The sequence below is a fragment of the Melitaea cinxia genome, chromosome 25, assembly GCF_905220565.1.
Source record: "Melitaea cinxia chromosome 25, ilMelCinx1.1, whole genome shotgun sequence".
Classification (NCBI taxonomy): Eukaryota; Metazoa; Arthropoda; class Insecta; order Lepidoptera; family Nymphalidae; genus Melitaea; species Melitaea cinxia.
The window spans coordinates 886,094-910,107 of record NC_059418.1 but is presented as its reverse complement, the minus strand read 5'-3'; the positions used below and the strand labels follow the sequence as shown (position 1 = coordinate 910,107).

The 24,014-nt window shown below is 36.8% G+C and overlaps 2 protein-coding genes and 1 long non-coding RNA gene across 3 annotated transcripts; 2 read left to right on the top strand and 1 right to left on the bottom strand.

Annotated features, from left to right (window-relative positions):
• Positions 1-783: 783 nt before the first annotated feature.
• Positions 784-2,845, top strand: LOC123666142 (RNA-binding protein 48). The gene is made up of 2 exons (XM_045600354.1): positions 784-965; positions 2,086-2,845. The coding sequence occupies exons 1-2, from the start codon at positions 855-857 to the stop codon at positions 2,836-2,838; spliced, it is 864 nt and encodes a 287-aa protein (XP_045456310.1). The 5' UTR covers positions 784-854; the 3' UTR covers positions 2,839-2,845.
• Positions 2,846-3,756: 911 nt separating this feature from the next.
• LOC123666141 (tubulin beta chain-like) lies at positions 3,757-21,024 on the bottom strand. The gene is made up of 12 exons (XM_045600353.1): positions 20,870-21,024; positions 18,502-18,613; positions 17,549-17,674; positions 17,037-17,138; positions 16,233-16,360; positions 14,426-14,593; positions 13,663-13,777; positions 12,623-12,693; positions 6,466-6,605; positions 5,597-5,756; positions 4,575-4,676; positions 3,757-3,897 (listed from the first exon to the last, which is right to left on the bottom strand). The coding sequence occupies exons 1-12, from the start codon at positions 20,924-20,926 to the stop codon at positions 3,826-3,828; spliced, it is 1,353 nt and encodes a 450-aa protein (XP_045456309.1). The 5' UTR covers positions 20,927-21,024; the 3' UTR covers positions 3,757-3,825.
• Positions 21,025-21,305: 281 nt separating this feature from the next.
• Positions 21,306-22,108, top strand: LOC123666145. The gene is made up of 2 exons (XR_006745155.1): positions 21,306-21,613; positions 21,686-22,108. It is a non-coding gene; the product is annotated as an uncharacterized LOC123666145 (long non-coding RNA).
• The last annotated feature ends 1,906 nt before the right edge of the window (positions 22,109-24,014 follow it).

The window sequence follows — 24,014 nt, the reverse complement described above, 5'->3', positions numbered from 1 at the left end:
CGTCAACCGAATTCAGTTTAGATTACATTTTTTATCAATATGTAATTCGTATTTAAATATGATTTCCAAAAAAATACGATTTACTAAAAATACCGAGCTAAGCTCGGTAACCCAGGTACTCCAATTTAAAAAATCATTGAAAACAAAACATTATTTATGAATAAATATTTGGTTTAGTGTTAAATAATATGTAACGTTTAACAGCGCGCATCAAAACGCGTCGTTCTAAGAACCAAAGTGATAATTATAAAAAATAAAAGTAGTGTATCGTTTATAAGTTAGCTACTCGTGAGGCATGCGTGACTCACGCTTGCCATTTTCTCGGACAATCGGATGAGTTCGGCTGGCCTCGTACGATACCTCGCCTCAAGTCGCCTCAAAAGCTGAAATGAGGGGCTTCCTCATCCTCAAATTAAAATGACGAGTTATTCATCACTAGTGCGGCTGCAACTAGTTTTATTGTACGCATATGGCCATTAGGCCTTAGACCTTGACAGAGGGGGAACGCCTGTACATGGCTACTCCCCTCCGTGTTGCTCTTTGGATCGTCTTTTCATCGTCATAATATAGGTAATCGATTAATGAAAAATTTCCCTTAATAATCCGTCGGATATGAAATGTACTAAGCTACTAAGATTGATTTTTTATTTTAATTCGCAAATAAATCTATTAACTATTATAAATTAATTTTTCATGTTTCAATAGTCAATTGTTAAAGATCGATTATAACATACCTAAATCGATTATTTTTTCAATCCCCAATTCCCCCAGTGACATTAGTGTGATATTTTGTGTCAAATTGACAAAATAAAAAGTATACAACGAAATTTGATTTATAAATTTATAAATAACAAATGGAAGAAAATAAGGAAAGTGATAAAGTGCTGTTACCACATCATAAACAACAGTCTCTGTGTACTACGCGCCTACCGTACAGGCAGGGTAGAAAGTTAACTGCTGTTAAGGTACAGAGAAATATGAATAATTTTGTCAACCATATAGACCCTATTATTTTGATATGAACCTGTGTCACTCAGTGAAAACCAAAATCAAAAAAACTTTATTGGAAGAGGCTTCAAAAGCACTTTCGAATCGTCTTTTGACAAATCGAAATTTTAATTATTTTTAAAAGTGAAGTTATCACCGATTCGAAATGTAGATTCTACAGAGAAGAATCGGCAAGAAACTCCGCAGCTACTCTTTTGAAAATAATATATAAATTCTTTTAGTACAAAATTAGTAATGTCTTGCATGAAATATAGCGTCACAAGTCCACACATCTTTATCAACTATGTAATTGTGCACTGAATAACTGAATGCTTTATCTATTAACATAGCCTTCTCCTCGTAAAAGAGTTTTTAAAACGTGTCCAAGTGTTTTTGAGTTTATTCATTACAAGCAATCAAAAAATTGAATTATTTATCATTATAATATCGATATAACAGTAAATATTGCACTTAGGGTCTGTTTGACCAGTGTGTTCACTATTTGACGTTAGCACGGTATCCAGCAGATAAAAGTATATTATATAATTTTTTTTTCAACATAAAACTTCGCTTTATTCATCAAATATTTGTTAGTCCAGAAGCTGTTGTTTATTATTCGAGCAGTAACAGGACCGAAGGGTGTCTGCTTAGTTCCTGCTACTGAAGCCTATCATTAGCTTATATTATAGATAATTGTGAAACTGGCTCTTAAGAGTCATTATTTATTGTATTGTATTGTAACATCTACATTCCGGATCAATAGAGCTTTTGGACCTTTTTATATATAACTCAATCCACAAACAAGCGTACAGCTCACCTGATAGTAAGCGATTACCGTAGCTTACAAAACGTCTGCAACACCAGAAGCATCACAGGCGTGTTGCCAATCCTATTCCCAATTCCCCCAATACCTTACTCAACAACAGTAACACAACATTGCTCAACAACAGTATTATTTATCTGTGATCTTCTGTAAGGTCGAGGTACTACCCTAGTCGGGTTGCTCCATATTCGAGCAGGAAATGTCCTGCTATGCCCTACCTCAATTAAAGCCTACTTAAATCGAGTGATTTTGATTTTTCTCAATTACGTTTTCAGGTATATTCAGTAACAAAGGAATCAAACCATCTCCTCATATTTGGTGTACCGTCCTTAAACCTCCGACAAGAAACAAAAGCCTTATTCGTGAAATTCGGCAAACTGTTACAATTCAACATATCAACACAACACGCCGCCGAACCATTCACAGAAACATACCACGCACAATACGATAAACCTCAGCAATCAAGATTAGCCAAGAAAATGCTCGACACAAAAAACTTTTACGGGGGCATCTTACACGTATGCTATGCACCCGAACTGGAAACTATTGACGAAACTCGGCAAAAACTTATCCAAAGACAGCGTGACGTGGTCTACAGGCTGAAAAACTTGCAGAAGGAAGTTAAAACTGTTCCCAATGTACCGGAACCGTCTAACTCGAGTAACGCTACCTGTTATGCACCTAAAAAGTTAGACATGGGTCAAGTAAATACGATAAGCATAGGAAAACAGATAAGGGAGGTAGTTTATAAGAAAAAGGAGAATAATAAAAGATTTAAGCGAGATAATGATGAAAAATGTGTTATTAATAAAAATATAGTGAATACTGTAGTCGAAAATCCTAGTATAAGTTACAATTTTACAGATAACAAAGAGATTGAAGTCGTTGATTGTACGAATATTGATTCAGAAGTAGTTACAAATATTAATGAGAGTTTAAATTACAATAAATTTGGTAATGAACTAATTAGGAAAGTTCCAGAGAAACCTTTAAATAAAATACAGTTTCATATAAATAAAAAATCTTAGCATATTATATACTTCTTTTTCTTTAGAGACTACGTCTCCATCAGCTCTTCACCGGTGATTTTGCCAATGACAGGCTAAAAGTGAATTATAAAAGTCAGGGGACAGGATCTGGCTTTGACAATAAAAGAGTAGATTAAGCAGCGGTTAATTGAAGTGGTTATTTAATTTTATTTTTTAGCATAATATAATTATAGTAGTAGCCATTACTAGCAGACTTAGTAGACGTTGTCCTGCCCGGAAAAGAAAACCAAAGCTACCTAATTTGATTGGTTACATACAAACAACAGCACCACCTACAGGGTCCAATTGAGATAAAAACTACCCTATCTTCCAAGTTGGACCAAGTTACAGATGCTTACAAAATTTTAATACAAATTGGTTCAGTAGTTTCGGAGTTTATCCTTAACATACATCGTGACACCAATCTTCTATATATGTATAAATAGATATGATTTCTTCCTCTTCTTCTTTAATTTATGGCATGTCAGCGTCGCAACTGTCCGTTGTGCAACATTCTGCCAGTTTCAAGTATGAGATTATGTAAATTATCGAGGAAACTTGTTTTTGATGCAAGAAAAGACAATTGATTGGGTTTTGTTACCTTCAGACAAATATAACAAAGATTTTAGTAATTATCAGGGAGATATACATCTAGGGTAGGAATCTAAACATAATTCTACTCTACATTTTATTATAGATATGATTTATTTTGTATAACGATTTATTTTTGAAATACAGAATCCTCACCAAAGAAATATTAAAATTCGTAATCTTTATTTACATTTCACATTTTAAATAGTTACCTAACAATCTTGATTTTATATAAAAATATAATTAACGATACAATTTTAAATAAATAACAATTTTAAGTGCTATAAAACTATAAAAAAAAAAACGTCACAAGAAAAACGTAAACGTAAAATACAGATAATAAATTAATATAGAATCAGGAACTTCGGGTAGATTAAATAGAAAATAATTATTAAATTATTCTTCGGGATATTCCTCTTCGGCCGGCGCTTCTTCTTGTTCGTCGAATTCATCATCGACACCGACTTCCTGAAACAATTATATTATTTTTTAGAGTAAAGAGAGAGGTGTGAGTACGCATTTTCTTTCTCTCTTCCTCTCATAGCCAGTTACGTTTCGTATATCTAAGACACAGTTTAGGCCTATTGCTAATGATACCACACCGACTTCGTCCTAAGTTGAGGTGCGATCTCGCTAGGAGACACCTTTAGGTCTCCCCATCTTCTTTCACGGCTGAGTCTGTCTCGGCCTCGGCAACACCACCCGTTGACGCTGTCAAGGCCGATAGGACATAGGACCAACAGCACTAATCAGAGTGCCTAGTGCGAGTTTTGTTTAATCCGTCTCGCAATAACGGGCGTAAATTTTAACTTCATTTTGTATGGGAAATTCGGCATTTCAACCTAGTTCTCGCGTTTGCCGCTAGATGGCTCTGTATCGATTGTATCGTATTCTTTATCGTCTAGGCTGCAGTGTTTAAATTCCCATACAAAATAATCTTCACGTATAAACGCGTTTCTGTCATGTTTCTGTGAATAAAACTCGCACTAGGCACTGAGTTCAAAAAAAAAGAAAGCCTGTTGCTAAAAGCTTACTTGTCAGTGTGGTCGAAAGCACTCGTTTTTTTTTTTTTTTTTTTCTTTAAGTTAGTTCCGTTTTTTATAAGACCGAGGGAACGCAAAATGTGTTCAAGTTTAAAAACTTACCTCGTACTGTTGATACTCTGAGACTAAATCGTTCATGTTGCTCTCTGCTTCAGTGAACTCCATTTCATCCATACCCTCGCCAGTGTACCAGTGTAGGAAGGCCTGTTTTAGACATTAATTCTTTTATAATAAAATATATAAAAATGTACTCTGTGGCTACGGTACTAAAGAATATAGCCACCTCCTCTCTTCCCGTGGCTGTCGTAAGAGGCGACCAAGGGATAATACAGTTACGCTACCACCTTGGAACTTAAAAAGCCGACCGGTGGCGGAATAACCATCCAACTATGAAATACACAGCCGGAAGACGGGCAGCGTCTTCGGTGCGACAAAGCCAGCCCTGCGGTCACCAACCCGCCTGCCCAGCGTGGTGACTATGGACAACACACATGAGTTCACGTTATTTTTGGCGTAAACTTGTGGAGGCCTGTGTCCAGCAGTGGACTGTAGAGGCTGTAATGATGATGATGATATAATAAAAATGAATGGCTGATACGTATGTACGTGGATACTTAACTTCCAAGGGTTGTACCGAATTTCATAATATTTTTATAATGGAACAAGTTTATTAAGTTTTTTAAACGCCCGTCGTTTCGGATACGTTCCGATCCTCCCTTGACCATCGGTTGCTGTATAATGAGTGAAATTCGCGGAAACATTACAAAACAATATTGATAATACCCACTTTTGTCAAAATAATCGCCATTCGAAAAAATTTGGTCATTCCCTTAATACATTCTACAACCAATCAGAAAACTTAAAACAAATATTTGACCACTTCTTTTTGAGTTTTCTTAAATTTTTACTAATTTAATATTACTTATTTACTTGCTAGACTACACAGAGTCCCGTGCACAAGAGATGTTCCAGTCCTACATGTAGCTCACCTTTCGGCTATTATGTACATTACAGGTAGATTTTTTTGGGTGGTGGTGAAAAACCCACACTCCCTCCAACCCCCCACACCCCCTTTTCACCGGAACCCCATAAATTTCTCGCCGGGAATGTACATAATTACCCACCTTTCTCCTGAACATCAAAGTGAACTGCTCAGAGATGCGTTTGAATATCTCCTGTATAGCGGTCGAGTTTCCGACGAACGTGGCGGCCATCTTGAGCCCACGCGGTGGCACGTCACACACCGCCACTTTCACGTTATTTGGTATCCATTCTACGAAGTAGCTGAAGATGAAAATAAAATAAGATGTAGTTTGTCTAAGTAGGTTTATTATGGGAAAAAAATGTTATAAGGACTCATGGATTTCACAGCCTATCGTGGCTCGCTATGAAAATTTGTCTGTATTTTTATGGGGTTCATGTAATTTTTTCCATAGGGTCGTACATCGGAACGTCGCTTCAGCCTGTAATATCCCACTACTGGGCATATGCCTCTTTCCCCATGTAGGAGAAGGATCAGAGCTTAATCCACCACGCTGCTCCAATGCGGGTTGGCGGATATATTCCCTACTATGAGTAACGATCGCTATCAGGTGTACGTACATGATAACAACCGGGACCGACGGCTTAACGTGCTCTCCGAGGCACGGTGAGGAGACCCACAAGGACTGCACAAACAAAACCCAGACCACGGGAAATACCTGTATGGCCAATACAAATGTTTGTCATGTTATTACAGGCTGAAGCGCGGATATCTGTCCAAGTGGGCCTTCCGACTATATTTCGGAGAGCACTTTAAGCCCGGTTATCAAAGACATCCGACAGCGGTCGTTACTTTTGGTACGCAGTTTATCTCCTGACTCACAATGGAACAGCTTTGTATGGAAATGGAACAGGATAAGCGGCAATGCAAATTCCCATACCGCGTTATGAGAGGCTGTGTGATCTATAGGCTTTTGTCAATATTTTTCTGAGTAATAACAGGTGATGCTACCTGCTGTTCTTGTCCTGAACGCTGAGCATCTGTTCGTCGACCTCCTTCATGGACATCCTACCGCGGAAGATGGCGGCCACGGTGAGGTAGCGACCGCGTCGAGGGTCGCAGGCCGCCATCATGTTCACCGGGCTGAACATCTGACGGTGAATGGGATATTTATTTATTTATTTATTTAACACTTTATTGTACACCATACAAATAAAATAAGCAAGCAACATTAGCAATAATTTGTAGAAAAAAAAATGTACAAAAGGCGGCCTTATTGCTTAAGAGCAATCTCTTCCAGGCAACCTTAGGGCAAAGGAGATGATATATTGACGGTGTAGGTGTAGAGTATAATTTTATAAAAAATAATAGAAAGCAACTCAATAAATAAACATACATACTAACACAGATAGTTTGTTTACATACATACGAACACACACATACACGCAGACACACACCCATACACACACATTCATACACACACATACACACAAAGTTCATACTAGATAACTAAGAAGTTTTTAAAGAAAGTTAATAGTGACAGAAGAAGACAATCATAAGACTGGAAACCTAAAGCAAAGGATTAATTCCCACCCATTTTAAGAAAGTGTAGTTTAACGGATTTCTTAAAAATAGGAAGGGATTGAGAACGTCTAATCCACAAGGGCAAAGAATTCCAAAGTCGAGCAGCTTGTACGGTGAAGGATTTGGTGTAGAAAGTAGAGGAATGAGAAGGAATTTCAAGAAGTAGATTGTTGTTCGACCGTAAACTACGTTCATGTAAATCAGTTAGATATTTAAACCGCTCTTTTAGGTAAGATGGAGTTGCCGGATTAAACATAATGCAGTATAGTAGCCTGAGAATGTGAGTATTCCTGCGAAGGCGAATTGGGAGCCACTTGAGTTTTTTGCGAAAATTGGAAATGTGATCATATTTGCGGAGACCAAATATGAATCGGATACATAAATTTTGAATGCGCTCAAGCTTATTCAATTGCTCCTCGGTTATGTCAAGGTAGCAAGTGTCAGCATAGTCATAGATAGGTAAGAGAAGACTATGTACGAGCGCAATTTTGGTGGACGTAGGAAGGAAATTTTGTAGCATGCGAAGGGATCCCACAGCAGAAAAAACTTTTCGACTTATCTCACAAATCTGTGGACACCACGAGAGGTTTTGATCAAATATGATTCCCAAATTTGTCACTTTTTCGCTATATGGAATTTCAACACCGTTAAAAATTACAGGGGATAATTGTGTCTTATTTAAGCGAGGAATAAGTTTAGAGCTTCCAATAATGATAGCTTGTGTTTTTCTTGGATTCATTGTTAAGCCAAAAGATTGACTCCATTTAGAAATGGCTAGTAGGTCTTCGTTAATACGAGAAACAGCCTCTGGTAATTCTGTAATGGTACAGTGGGTGTAAATTTGCAGATCGTCAGCGTAGAGATGATAATTTGAAGATATAACGTTAGTGACCGAGTTAATAAAGATAGAGAATAAAAGAGGAGACAGTATGCCACCTTGAGGTACACCAGCACTGATCTCGACCCAATTGGAAAAGGAGTCATTAGCTCTAACTCGCTGCCGACGACCCTGCAAATAGTCAGTAAACCAGTCAATAGCTTTAGGAGATATGTTAAAGGTACGCAGTGTATCGATTAACAAGTCAAAGTCCACGGTATTGAATGCATTACTAAAATCTAGCAGTGTCAACACCGTAACCTTCTGATTGTCCATATTAGATCGGATGTCATCAGTGATTTTGATTAGTGCAGTAGTCGTACTATGACCTGGACGAAAACCGGATTGAAAAGGATTGACGAGATTATATCTAAAAAGATAACGGCTAAGTTGCTGATGTATGAGACGCTCAAGACCTTTAGAGAGAAATGGGAGAATGGAAATAGGACGGAACTCGGATATAGAACAGGGATTACTTTTTTTAGGAAGTGGAATTACATCGGCATCTTTCCATGCTGACGGGAAAGAACTAGTGGAGATGGAGAAATTAAAAATAAATGTTATAATGGGACATAGGATATCAATAAGAGGGATAATCATAGCACGACTAATGCTATCCGATCCAATCGAATTGGACTTAATCGCGAGAATGTTTCTCTTAACTTCACTTTCACTAAACCGACCAAAGAAGAAAGCAGGAGTATCAGGGATTGGCAAAAAAGAAAGCTGGTTTTTTGTATTTAGTTTGGTTGTACTATCAATTGCAGTCGAAGAGGAAAAATGGTGATTTAGTGCATTAAGATCAAAGTTTTGGGAATCAATCCGACGAGTTTTACCAACTCCTAGCGATTTGAGAAAATTCCAGACTTTACTAGAATCTTTCTGTGAGACAGATTTATAGATAAATCTTCGTTTTGCATCTCTACAAGATTTATTGCATCGGTTGCGAACCTTCACATAATTTACTCTGTTGGCTTCACTAGGATCTTTTCTATATTTTGCCTTAGCTCGGTTCATTTTCTCCTGCAATTTCTTAATTTCAGGTGAAATCCACGGTGCAGGGAGATGCTTTATTTTTACGGGCCGAACAGGTGCATGGACATCATATAGCTGGGTAAGTAGTGAAACAAAAATAGCTACTTGATTGTCAATTGTGCTCGCACAATACACCGGAGACCAATCAATTTTTAATGCATCCTCTTGCAGACGTTCAAAATTTATCCCACCAAAATTTCGCTGCAAAAGAATTTTTGTTTTTGTTTTAGGAGGCCTAAGTTTATAGGATAGATATAGTAGGTCGTGATAGGAAAATGCCTCAGATGACATTTGACCGTGTTTAGTAACAAGGTCAGTTGAAGAGACAATAATTAAGTCTAACAGTGAAGGAGAACAGTTAGGAAAAATATGAGTAGCAGACAAAGGTAAAATATGCAGATCCACTGCTTTGACAACAGAATTAAGACGGGAGGACCGGTGGTCATTTTTTAACAAGCAGGTGTTAAAATCGCCCATGATCACTGTGTGGCTGTATGAAGGAGTAATGTTTTGTAACAATATTTCAAAGGACGTGAAATAGTCAACAGAAACACATGGACTATAAAAAACACCGAGAAGCAGTTTGGTATGTGAAAAACCTACCTCAATAAAAAGATGTTCAGCTCCACCACCAGTCTGAGGTTGCGAAAAGTCAATAATATTGTAAGGAATGTGTGACCGAAGGTAGATCGCAACGCCTCCGCCTGACCGACCAACGCGGTCATTGCGGATTAGGTGAAAACCCGTTAGAGAAAAAGAAATAGAAGACAGACAAGGCCTAAGCCAAGATTCAGAAATTAGAATAGCCTGAATATTACTATTGTTGCTAAAGGTAGACAAGAAATCTGGAAAGTGAGCAGGAATACTCTGTGCGTTGATATGTACTACATTAAAATTTTTTTGGCAATCTGAAAAAATAGAATTTAGATTGTCACTTAGGCTAGGAATACTATAGTAACTATCGTCACTACTATCTTCTGAATTCGATGATAATGATACAAAATCATCGATATTGTTTATAAAAGACATACTTTATATAAATGTGATGTGCAGTTATAATACTTGTGAATGAACAATATAAAGTCGTAATTAATATAAATATTAACTAAATAAAGATCAAAATTTATTAAAGCAGAAACAGTAAACGTAAAATATATGTATAATGTAATAATAATGACAATAATATAATAATAAGTGTTGTTACAATATACCATACAACTTCACCCGCCAGCCGCAAGAATATGAAAATAGTACTTTCATAAAAAAGATACAATAACCATTATAATAGACGAGTGATAAAAAACAACAAATCCAAATCACAAAAAGAAACAGAAAAAAAAAATATTTATAGTAAAAAAAATTGTTTGTTTAATCTAAATAAAATACACAGTACTATGCTACAGATCTTATCTATATAACAAAAAAAACACTAACGATGAAAGTGATTAAAAAAAAAAAAAACAACAAATCGAAATCACAAAATGAAATACTAAAAAATATTTGTAGTAAAGAAAAAAAAATGTTTAGTAACTTAATCTAAAAAAAAAAAAAACAGTCCTGTGCTACAGATAATATAATAACAAAAAAAAACATGACACTATCGCTGAGCAACTTTAATCATTATCCTACCTTACAATAAATTGTATCAACTAACTTACACGTGGGTAGATACACAAAAACTTTATAAATATATACCCACCAAAATGTCACAAAACAATAAATGAAAACAAAACCAAAACAAAGTATAGTTATATAAATATGAAAAAGTATGTTATAAAAAAAAGTAAAAAACATGTAACGTGAAAACAGAAATTTGTTAAATAAATAGTGCACAACAGCGGGGACCCTGGGCCCCGAGACAGAGTAGCCGCAAACGAGCTGACAACATTCACAGGTAACTTATTTATTTCTAACTGGCCTCTTCGAACGAGACGCAACTCCTCTGCATTCCGTGGTTTTTGATGTAGTAGCGATGGTTTGAGGTGATGACGTGGCCAGTGTTGTAGGTGTAAAATCAGGAATATCATCCAGATCAGATAAACATTCAGCTCTGTTGCGCGATCCGTCCGGAGCGAGAATAAAAATGCAGCCATCGCGTGTCCAGCACTTACTGACTCCAAAACGCTCTCGAGCCGCCAGGAAAGCGTCATGCCGCTGTTTGGTTAAAAATTCAGACTCCGTAATTCCAGTTCCCTTCAACCTTGTTTTTGCAAACCATACCTTATCTCGAATAGCCACCTCACTAAATTTTACGACTATAGGCCTAGGTTTCTTGCCTGTGGATCGACCAAGCCGGTATGATGACTTAATACTAGTACTAGAGAAGTTCGGTAGGTTGAGATTTTCAGCGACGAGACTGGTGATGCGAGCTGAAACGTTCTCAGATTTGTCTTCGGGTACTCCATGAAAAAGTAACATCTTGCGCCGTGTTTTCATTTCCTGACGATCCATGATTCTACTCAGGAGCTCAACTTGGCACTGAAGCTCAGAGAGAGCAGTCAGGATGAATGTCTTGAAAGCATTAAAATCAGATGCCAATGAAGAGGAAGTTAACCGTGGTGAATTTCTTTCCAATTCCTGTTGAAACTCGTTCATCCGTTCATGGAACATTTTCGTCATCGCTGATAACTTAGTGGTCACTGAATCCATAGCGATATATCTTAAATAGGAATATAGTAGAATTTAAAGGAGATTGCTCGCAGGTGAATGGTATTATTTAAACGCGATAAAAATTCATGAAAAAAGTTCAAATTACTATTATAACCAAATTATAACACTAAAAGTTTTAGCAGAGATTTTCAAACGTTGTTATCACTTCACACCTACCCGCTAAACTCCGGATATTGGAACGTAGACCCAACAACATACGATTGAAATCATAAGTTAAGTAATAACAAAGTTCCATACTAATTTAGGAGTTTGAGGAACATGGTGATTGAATTCCTCATCAACCAATGAAAAGGGAGGATCCTCCAACCAGACGGAAGTTGTGTCTGGCGGGCTGACGCCCCGACGGTTGTTGTCGGGATCTTGTATATATACTTAATCACTTTGAAAACTCTGATAGCGCGATGTAGCATACGTCAGTTTTCTCTAATTACGTAGTTTGTAGTCGTTCGTATTTCGCGCGATAGATGTCGCCACACTAACATCAACCCTTCATTCTACCATTCCCTACTTCCTACTACCACTACCTCTATTTGAAGAGTTTCTTAAAAATACTTTCTCAACTGACGTTTCATACTCATATTTTATCTGTGTGATAAACTCAAACGTCAAAGATTTAGGAATTCGTGTGCTGTCAAATCATTTCAACAAAATAGACATTAATTGTACTCCTAGTGTAATGCTGTGTTTACGGCACCAAAGAATATAGCCACCCCCTCTCTTCCCGTGGGTGTCGTAAGAGGCGACTAAGGGATAACACAGTTCCGCTACCACCTTGGAACTTATAAAGCCGACCGATGGCGGGATAACCATCCAACTGCTGGCTTTGTCGGGTTCTTGTATACATATTCAATCACTCTGATAACTTTGATAGCGCGATGTAGGATACGTCAGTTTTTCTCTAGTTTATATGTCACGTGATAGATGTCGCTACAAATCGCCTGTATCGATATTCCTGTTTTAGAGCGTTTTAATATTTGTGTACATAAATGTATATAGACTCACCTGTTGTGTCAGCTCTGCGACAGTGAGGGCTCTGTAACCTTGACTGTTACGCGCAGTTAGGGGCGCGAAACCTGAAAATTATTAACTTCTAAATAATCAAGTAATATAGTCAGTTCAAAAACAACCGCTCTGGCGTAATGGTGACTTGTGCAATGTCGGCGGTACCTAAACACCAACGATCACGTCTTTATACAAATATTTCCGGTCTAGTTGTTAGTCCTTGTGGGTCTCCCCACCGTGCCTCGGAGAGCACGCTAAGCCGTCGATCCCGGTTGTTATCATGTAGAACTTAGCGATCGTTACTCATAGTAGGGAATATATCCTACCCGCATTGGAGCAGCGTGGTGGATTAAGCTCTGATCCTTCTCCTACATGGGGAAAGAGGTCTATGCCCAACACTGAGATATTACAGGCTAAAGCGTAGCCTAAAGATAATATTCATAACAGTCTAATGTTATCCCAGATATTTGGTTAGCGCAATAGCCCCAGTAGTTTTTGAAACAGCGCGAGTTGGATCTCAATTCAAGACAATTTGAGGTCATACAGATGTTTGTAATACTTTACCGACACAGGATTTACAGCATAATGAAAGTCGATAATATAAGATTATCATGCTGTAGGGAGTCATTCTTGTAGTTTAAGACTTCAAAATGATGAGGAATCTATCAGACTATCTATTTGGTGTCTGTGATGATAACCGGTCACATCAACTTTATGTGCTATTTATGGCATGATGTGGAGCACTATAAGGAAGTACTCCATGTAACCCTTAATATTCTTACTGAGGCAGCTGCAACTTAAAGCAGCCCGACTTAGCAAGTACCTCGTCCTTACAGAAGATCACAGATAAATAATATTATTGAAGAAAAATTGTGTCCTGTGGTGTGGTAAGTGACAACGACTCTTAAGAAGGGACGAGAATTGGATCGGCAGTGCGTTGGCAATACTGGTGTTGCAAGGGTTCATAAGATATGGTATGGTATTATGGTATTGTATGGGCAGACTACCACTTACTGCCTTCATAATAAAAATATAAATACCAGGCATAAAGAAATGCAGTCGCGGAAAGGGCACCATGTTGACCGCCAACTTCCTCAGATCAGCGTTGAGTTGTCCCGGGAAACGGAGACATGTGGTCACTCCTGACATCGTGAGCTGGTTATAGTAAGACAATTGTTATATTAGCGGCAAAATAGTATTAAATGTTTGTTAGTCTAATTTGTCCACCATAAACAACTTTCTTATCTTCCCTGCTTTCTTTTTTTCTATAAATGGGTTTGCTCGCAAACGAAAAATTGTCAATAATACGCAATATTAGGCGTAACTCAAGAAGTACTAATCACATTTCGATCAAATTTAAATGGGACCCAGCATACAGCCCGTTGGAAAGTATCCCAATCTTACAGAAGATTACAGCTAAATAATACTGTTTTCAAGCAGTGTTGCACTCCTGTGGTGTTAAGGTGACCAGAGCTGCTGGAGGGGATTGAGGGTAGGGTCGGCAACGCGCTTGCGATGCTACTGGTATCTCAGACGTCTATAAACTACGGTAATTGCTTACCATCAATTGGACGGTACGCTTGTTTGCTACCGTATAGCTAGTAAAAACGAGTGTGCTTTAGACCACACGACTGGAATAAACCTTCTTTAACTTCATCCAGCTTCTATCTCCCTCGGAAATTCCGTTCGGCTCGCCAGATCTCACGTTTCGTCACGCTCTCGTCACGCATTCACCAGTGTACTCCCCAAATCAAGCGAACTTAAAGAAGGTTTACTTCTAACTATTCAAGACCAAATACTCACGGATACCAAATGATTCAAATCGCCGTACGTCGGCGAGGAGAGTCTCAGAGTTCTGAAGCAGATGTCGTAAAGAGCTTCGTTGTCGATACAAAATGTTTCGTCGGTGTTTTCGACCAGCTGGTGGACGGACAGGGTCGCATTGTATGGTTCCACCACCGTGTCTGATACCTGGATATAATTGAGAAATCATCATCATCATCAGTTCAGCCTATACAGTCCACTGCTGGACATAGGCCTCCATAAGTTTGTACCAAAAATGGAGTGAACTCATGTGTGTTGCCCATAGTCACCACGCTGGGCAGGCGGGTTGGTGACCGCAGGACTGGTTTTGTCGCACCGAAGACGCTGCTGCCCGTCTTCGGCCTGTGTATTTCAAAGCGAGCAGTTGGATGGTTATCCCGCCATCGGTCGGCTTTTTAAGTTCCAAGGTGGTAGCGGAACTGTGTTATCCCTTAGTCGCCTCTTACGACACCCACGGGAGGAGAGGGGTGGCTATATTCTTAATGCCGTAACCACACAGTAATTGAGAAATAATTACAAGAAATTGTTGGTCGTTTCTAGAATAAGTAAAAGTATAAAAAAGAGTGTGCTTTAGACTACAAAACTGAAGTAAAACTTGCGCAACGCAACTCTCTCTTTCTATCTTGAGTAACTTATATCTTCCTGTCAACTTCCGTTTGCCTCGTCAGATCACACTTTTCGTAACGCTCTCGTCATGCATTCGATAGCTTACTCCCCAAGTCAACCGTGCGGGAAAAAGTTTAACTTCAAAAAAATATTGAAGTGTGTTCACCAACTTTGACACGCGACTGGAGACAATTAATGTGTTTTCAAAAATATGTCCATTTCTTTCTGGCAAGAGATGTTGCGCGGTAAAAACGTCAATATCAGCGCCACTGTTCAGTGTTGTTTCACACGATTTCTTTCCCAATATGTTTTCTACCTTTAATATATTATCTTAGGGTGTAAATTTCAAAAACCGAGAATGAAAACTGACATTGCTAGAGCCATCGACAAAGTCAGAGTAAATGTGCGTCATAATCTGATATGAACTAAGGCTATAAGCAGTTTTTCAGACACACTCTTCTCCCCAAGGTGTCAGGAAAGGGACAGTGAGAGTTTCCCAAAAATGTGTTAAGAGGCTCCAAAAGCACTTTTGAATCATTATTTTACAAAATTAAATCCATATATTAAAAAAAAAAACGAGTGTGCTTTAGACCACACGACTGAAGTAAAACTTACGAAACGAAACGATCTTCACTAACTTATATCTCCATCTCAACTTCCGTTCGTCTCACCTGATACTCTTCGTAACGCTCTCATTCAATCAACCAATTTACGTAAATGTGATATCTATACAAATTAATAAAATTGGGGTGTCTCTTTGTAATATTAAAATACCGCTTTTTAATGCATATGGTACACACGGTACTTATACGAAAATAACATTTTTTACAATTTTTGTCTGTCTGTTTGTTCCGGTTAATCTCTGAAATAGCTGAACCGATTTTGACGGGGCTTTCACTGGCAGATAGTTAATGTAATGAGGAGTAACTTAGGCTACTTTTATTTTAGTTTTTTTTTTATAACTCTGCGAACTGACAATAACTGTTTTGTTAAATTCCAAGCGGACAAAGTCGCGAGCACAGCTAGTATGATATAAAATTAGTATTCTATGTCACGTTTATATCACATTTACGTCACGTGTCCATTGGATTATACGGATTTTTGTCGTGGTAGACGATCACGGACGTAATCGCGCCTAATTTATGGCCTCAGTCAAGCAAAGGCCTCTATATACACTAACCTTAGGGGAAGGAGTGACACTGAAGGTATTGATGATCCTGTCCGGGTATTCCTCGCGCAGCTTACTCAGTAGCAACGTTCCCAGACCCGATCCCGTACCACCACCCAGAGAGTGGGTCAGTTGGAAACCTACCACATACATAATATATCATAAATAAGTAAATATCTCATAACATACACACACGGTCGTCTGTTCCTATGGTAAGCAGCTTAATGCTTGTGTTACAGGTAACAGCCGACTGTTATAGCCAAATATTTGTTTATTAATATGCAAAGAAATAATATACATATATTATATAAATACACATTTTACACCCAGACTCAGATGGAAATCGAACCCAGATCGAACAGAAAGCAGGATGACTACAAACTGCGCCAATGGGCTAGATGAAAGCAAATCATGTAACTTGTCAGGGTTAGTCCATTAATTACGTGAGATACGAAAGGCGAGGAAAGGAAAGGCGACGCCGCGTTGGCGCAACGGTCACAGCCATGGATTGTACCTGTTGCGCTGGCGGTTGCGCACATGACAAACATTTGTATTGGCCATACAGATGTTTGCCGTGGTCTGGCTGTTTGGGCAGTCCTTGTGGGTCTCCCCACCGTGCCTCGGAGAGCACGTTAAGCCGTCGGTCCCGGTTGTTATCATGTACACCTGATAGCGATCGTTACTAGTAGTAGGGAATATATCCGCCAACCCGCATTGGAGCAGCGTGGTGGATTAAGCTCTGATCCTGCTCCTACGTGGGGAAAGAGGCCTATGCCCAGTAGTGGGATATTACAGGCTGAAACGTATAGTTTTTACCTTGTAAACAGTCGCAAGGCTCAGCTTCTTTCCTCACGACGTCCATCACGGAGTCGACCAGTTCCGCGCCTTCAGTGTAGTGACCTTTTGCCCAGTTATTGCCTGCAGTAAATAATAAATTTACTAAGATAGCACATAGCACTTACATCATCATTACAGCCTATACAGTCCACTGCTGGACATAGGCCTCCACAAGTTTATGCCAAAAATAACGTGAACTCATGTGTGTTGCCCATAGTCACCACGCTGGGCAGGCGGGTTGGTGACCGCAGTATTGGCTTTGTCGCACCGAAGACGCTGCTGCCCGTCTTCGGCCTGTGTATTTCAAAGCGAGCAGTTTGATGGTTATCCCGCCATCGGTCAGCTTTTTAAGTTCCAAGGTGGTAGCGGAACCGTGTTATCCCTCAGTCGCCTCTTACGACACCCACGGGAAGAGAGAGGGTGGCTATATTTTTAGTACCGTAGCCACACGGTACAGCACTTACATAACCTTTCAGAATTAAGTTTCTTACCAGCGCCGCTCTGTCCGAACACGTAGTTATCAGGTCTAAAGAGTTGGCCGTAGGATGAGGAACGAATAGCGTCCATCGTTCCCGGTTCGAGATCGACGAGCACCGCCCTCGGAACGAATCTGTTACCTGTTACAATTTTCTTTTAAACTTTAGGGGTGTGAGGATCAGGGTGTGAAGTCCCTCGTCCACCATAGAAAAAAAGGGTGCGTCCTCCAACCAGACAGGTGTCTGGTGGGCTACTAGCCCAACGGTTGCTGTCGGATTCTTGTATATTTTGTTCAATCGCTCTGATAACTTTGATATCGCGATGTAGGATACATCAGTTAAGTTCGTAGATAGATGTCGCTACAAAACTATAATTCATCAATGAAGACAAATATAATCAAAAGCTTTCATTCAACTTGTAATGTATGTATGTATGAAAGAAAGTAAGTATTGACATTTAAAAATTCTAAAGAGATTACTGGCCTTAACTTTTAAAAAGATGACAAATAAATAACACTGCTTATAAGCAATATTGTGTTAAATTTGAACAGTTACGAGTGCTGTAAAGGACTCACTATAGACGGCGCCACGGTTGCTTAGACCGAATATAAAATCATCATATCACTTCGATCTAGCGGTTCAATCGTTCCATAGCTTAATTGGCTAAAGCACCGACACGGTCATTCGGAGGTGCAGGTTCGATCCCCGCTGGAATGGTCGATTTTTGATATGATATTAAAAATTGTTTAGAATTTCCTCATGTGTGGGTAACACAAAAATAAATCATACGAATCAATATTGTGTTCTTGTGGTAAGAAAGGTAACCAGAGCTTTTGTGTAGGGTTGGCAACGCACTTGCGATACTTTTGGAATTGCATGCGTCTATAAACTACGGTCGCTTACTATCACCTGAGCCGAACGCTTGTTTGCCGACCTTGTCGTAAAAATATACTTATTTCAAGTCTCACCATCAGCTGCTTCATTGTAATACACCTGTATCCTCTCCAGCTGCAGATCACTGTCACCTATGTAGTGACCCGTTTGGTCTATTCCGTGCTCGTCCGATATTATCTCCCAGAACTGAAAAAAGTTTCAATCTAAATAATATTGAAACGCTAAATTAAAAAAAAAACTAGTGTGCTTTAGACCAAACGACTTCAGTCATAAAACTTCTGCACAATAGGTATAAAACAGTTTTGTGCTACTCTTACTGACACTGTATTAGGTCCATAAACATCGCAAATTTTTTTCGCGGTTTGACCTGCATTTTCCCTATTTTAAAGTAAAACTTTAAAATGTATCAAAGTTCTTCGTTAGATTTACCAATTTTGGCGGATAGAAAAACAAATGAAAAGTGGCGGGAATCTGATTTTTACTTTTTAATTTCATTTTTGAAATGTCACCTTTTCATTGTATCAAAACCAGCCAGTTACAAACAATACGACCAAAAAGATTTTATTAAAACTTTTTTATCAGAAAATATGAAAAGACTTTTTCTCCGACCTTATTATATTGCAAATTGAATAAAGTTTAAGAAAAATCGTCGAAATCGATATCCACTCAGTAGAATAGTTCTGAAAAAACAAGATTTTTAACACATAAAAAATACAATCAAAATGACCTCCTCCTATATTGAAGTCAGTTAAGATTCGTGCGTGCAGCCGGTGTTCATCGATTTATAAGACGTTATCACTTCAAAAAGGACGACTCGAAGGTAATTTAGAAGCCTATTTGAATAAAGTTATTTTTAACCGATTTTAAAAAAGGAGGAGGTTCTCACTTCAATATTATTTTTTTTCTTTAAAAAAAAAAAGACTAGTTTCGGAAACGTTCTTATTTATTAATGATAAACTAAAGAGTTTGTAATAAAAAAATAATTATTAAAAAAAAAACAGAAATCCGTATGCGACAGATTGCCGCTAAAAATGTAAAAGCAAGCCTTACAATTTAGTGTCAAGTGTATTCAGTGCACCGTGTATTACATTCCATTCGATACTTTCGTAAACTACAGACATTTTAATGTATTAATAATATAACCATACTAGCTATACCCGTGCGAATAATTATAATAATTATCACTTTGCTAAATAAACTAGCTATAACCGTGCGAATAATTTGTATTTAATAAGTATAATAATTATCACTTTACAAAATAACAAAAAAGTATTTATACGCGAGTTGTTTTAAAATTGAACAATAAAATTACCGACCGTCAATTATATTGACGTTGTTTTAAAATTAAAGCCGTCATATATATTAATAATTAATTATGTACGGTTCAGCCGCGCATACATATCGCCCGATTAGCTACATACAGGTCCCGTTTTTACCCTCTGGGTACGGAACCCTAAAAACATCCTCTGTAAAGAATTTTATTTGGATAAAGCCACAAGACAGAGTTAGTCTTACATAGGATCTGTTATGATTTCATAGTGCTTATAGAAATATCTTGCGGTGAGCTTGCGGTTTTTATCAGCGCGGAACTTTTTTTTTTTCAGTACTCACTAATAATATTCATAATATTTTATTTTTATTTTTTAAACGACTTCAAAAAGGAAAAGTTCCCTAATTATTTCTGTGTAAGTTATGTTACCTCATTACTTTTTGTAATTGTAAAGATTTTGATGATTATTTTTCAATTAAAAGCTAGTGGTTTTCCTGTGGTTACATTTAAGTTTGATCGAGATCTGACGAATAGTTAGGTATTCCTAATAATGCGTGTTTAATTGTTTAATTTTATTAAGTGGGTACCTATCCCTAGTTATTTTAACCTTAGTAAGAAATCGTGAAATAATTTTATTGACGTCACTCGTTGACCTTGGGACCATTACAATGTTTGAAGTAAATCAGACTTTCTAAAATTGTTGAAATTAATAGGGAACTAATAAATTAATATTAAAAGAAGACAGGGAGAAATAGTTATTTTTTTTTTTCGAACTCAGAAAGCTAGACACTTAATTTTTCTTTTAATTTTTTTTTTATTAAAAATATACTTATATCAATCATACTGCAGACGTCAATGGAGCTTTAATTATTTTAATTATTGATTATGTAAAATTCATAAATTTCAATTAGCAAAAAAGGGCAAACGTCGAAAAAAAATTATATAACACAATTGATGCTGTTTTTAGTTAAATAACTGATTATAAAAATAAATATGTTTATATTTATAAGAAAAGTGATTGTTAATCATGATTGCATCTTCAAGATGTGCAATGGACCGTGATCTCATCAACTGAGATATTTAGAGCATAACAAAATTATAAATAGACTACACTTTTCTATTTACGTCTCACTTAAAAATATTTAATACAAAAAATTAATTTTAAGAGTCACCTTTGAGCCGATCTGGTTGCCGCACTGCCCCGCCTGTAAATGCACAATTTCTCGCATTTTTTGTCAATGTTTAACTATAAAACACTTATTTTAAAAACGGTAGGTATATAAAAAATTGCGACTGTTATAAGCGTGCAATCACACGTGGGTCTTTTGTCAATAGTTGCTATTTATTTAATCAACAAAGTAAATTATATACGATTTGAATGTTGTTTTGTATATAAGTATAAAATATATATGTAAGTATATTTAAAGCGTTTTAGATTATTTAAAATTTCAACTTGTTTAAAGTATTTAAAAATTATTATGAATTGAATAAAATCTGTGATAATTTAATATAAATATCTTAACAATGAGTATTTATTTTATTTTATTTAATAAAGTAGTAATTATTATTTTTTTCTTTTTTGTCGCATTACAAATTATTTTTAATCTGTGCTCCTTTTTAATGTCAATTGTCAAACAATAATTTTTCCTTGGTCTATATTTTACCGTGAATTCTATTAAAATAATAAACTTATAAGTATCTTATTAGAAATAAATAACGTTATAACGTTTTATTTCGATCGGATTTTGTTTTGTTTGTGTTTATTAGTTGATATAGACGCCATGTTGACTGAATATCCCCTGAGGGATAATGGCTTATCGCAAAGCAAAATTTTCTATTGTTGAGTAAAAATTCCTATAAAGTTATGACGTGTGCGAGTGTATATTAAGTTTAATTGGAAACACAGTCGGTTAAAAGTGAGTAATGATTCTGATTTTATATTTAAAAAAAGGTTAAACAGAAAAAAAAAATGTTTTACTTCATTATAGATAATTTAAGGCGTACAATGTCGCGCTGTCGTGTTATCGTGGAAACATGTTAAACGACTTACTCGGATTATATATTTAAAATCATAGCTAAATGTAAAGTTTTAAAACTCGCATTTGTTTTTCTTTATCGAATCGTATTTTCATTTTTGAAATTTTTTTTTTCAAAATTCAGTAGTGTGCTGTCAGTCAGTCTGTGCTTATTTTGAAACGAAAAAAAAAAAAGAAAACACTCGCTAATTAATACTTCTAAGCTTAAAATTCCTAAAGAAAGTTTTAATCATAGTCAAAATGTTAGCATATGTACATTATAGTGCGAATTTTTCACATTAGAAATCGTAAATTGTCAAGAAATCACCTTCCAATGATCGGAGGTCGGAATATTTAGTTTTATGTAAATAAAATAATATACCATCCTTGGAGTGCAACTGGATTTCTTTTTATTTAATGCTGTCCGTTACAAATTCACCAATTCAACAGTTTGAAGGCAAAAGATGTGCTTGAATTTTTACATATTGTATAATATATCATAAACAATTGATAGCGATCGTTAATACACCAGCTAACAGTGGAGCAGCGTGGTGGATTAAGCTCTGACCCTTCTCCTACACGAAGAATGAGGCTTATACCCAGCAGTGGGATGTTACACGCTGAATCAATCGATCAATAATATGTAATAATGGATCTCACTTTGATTTTTCTGTAACAAAAAAAAAAATGCTTAGAATTCAATATTTATTTGTATTATTTGTATTTGGGAAACTAACTATAATCTACATATATAAAAATCGAATGCTGTTCGTTTGTCTCGCTTAACCTCGAGAATGGCTGGACCGATTTGCCTGATTTTGATCTTGAAATATTTGTGGAAGGCAATATGCGGATTATATGTATATAGTATAGTGCTGGTTGGCAAATATATTCCCTACTATGAGTAATGATCGCTATCAGGTGTACAATATAACAACGGCGACCGACGGCTTAACGTGCTCTCCGAGACACAGTGGGGAGAACCACAAAGACTTCACAAACACCCAGACCATGGTATGACATCTGTATGGCCAATAAAAATGTTTGTCATGTGCGGGGATCGAACCCGCAACTGACAGCGCAACAGTCACAAACCATTGCTGTGACAGTTGCACCAACGTGTCCACTGATAAAATCCACTGTAAAACTTTGCTGCTAAAACTAGCACACATACGGTAGTATATTATCTACATCTTCAACCGCTTGATCATAAAAATTGTATCCAGTTGCTTAAGATAAGCGCGTCGAAACAAACAAACTCTTCAATTTATAAAAAATATTTTACAGATATAAAATAATAGATTTAATTTTGTTTTTTTTTTTCTTGAATTGAAATAAAAATACCAATTTTATTGACCTTTTGCTTAGTGAATAGGTTATTAAAAAATTTACGATTCATTCGAATATTATATTTCTAATAAGCCAGTTTATTTACCTATGATAAGATTTTTTAGAGGTTGCCATAAGTTTTAAGAAAATAGACGTACTTTAGTAGAGCCTTCAGTTGAATTAAAGATTAGTGTTAAGCGTCCGAGATGTAATGGAAAAAACCTAAGCGCATGTTTCTGTCCAGTCATAAGTGATAAATTAAATTGTATATATTTTATTTTACTTACACCTAAGCCATATACAAAAAAAAAATCAGTCTAATAAAGTAAGTAAGTACAGGCATAAGTTAGATTTGCAACTGAACTTAAACCACTTCTTCTGCTTAGCCGAAGTTTTCTTCATATTTTGGAAATGGTATGTAATATTTGTGGAAGTTAATTTAATGTTTGCCGAGATTCACTTTAACCAAATAAGCTATGTTGAAACATCAAAAAATAGTCTCCCAAAGTTCTGGAAAATCAGAAGAGAGGAAATGAGTAGGAAGAGATTTTGGATGGAAATTTTCTGTCATAAAATTGCGTGTGCACTCAAATATATATATCAAAATAATGCGGAGAGTTTGTTTGGTTGTTCGAACGCGATTGTCTCGGAATCTACTGGACTAATCTAAATTAGAAATTAGAAAAGACGAACGCGATAAAAAACCGGTCGAGGAATATCATAGGCTTTGAGAGATCAGGTTATGAATTTTTGGGGTGAAGGTAGTATAAACCTCATCTTGGGTGGTCTCGGCGGGTTGTGCGTAGTAAATTCGTAATATTTGAAAATTTATAAATGTGTCACATTCTTGTCCTTATGCATTTGAGTGTATACTGCACGTTTATGGTAGACTCTTTTCATCCAATATCTCTTCCCGTTTTCTCCTTTCATGTGATGCTTCCGAAGGCATTAGCAGAACTCTTATTTTTGGGGT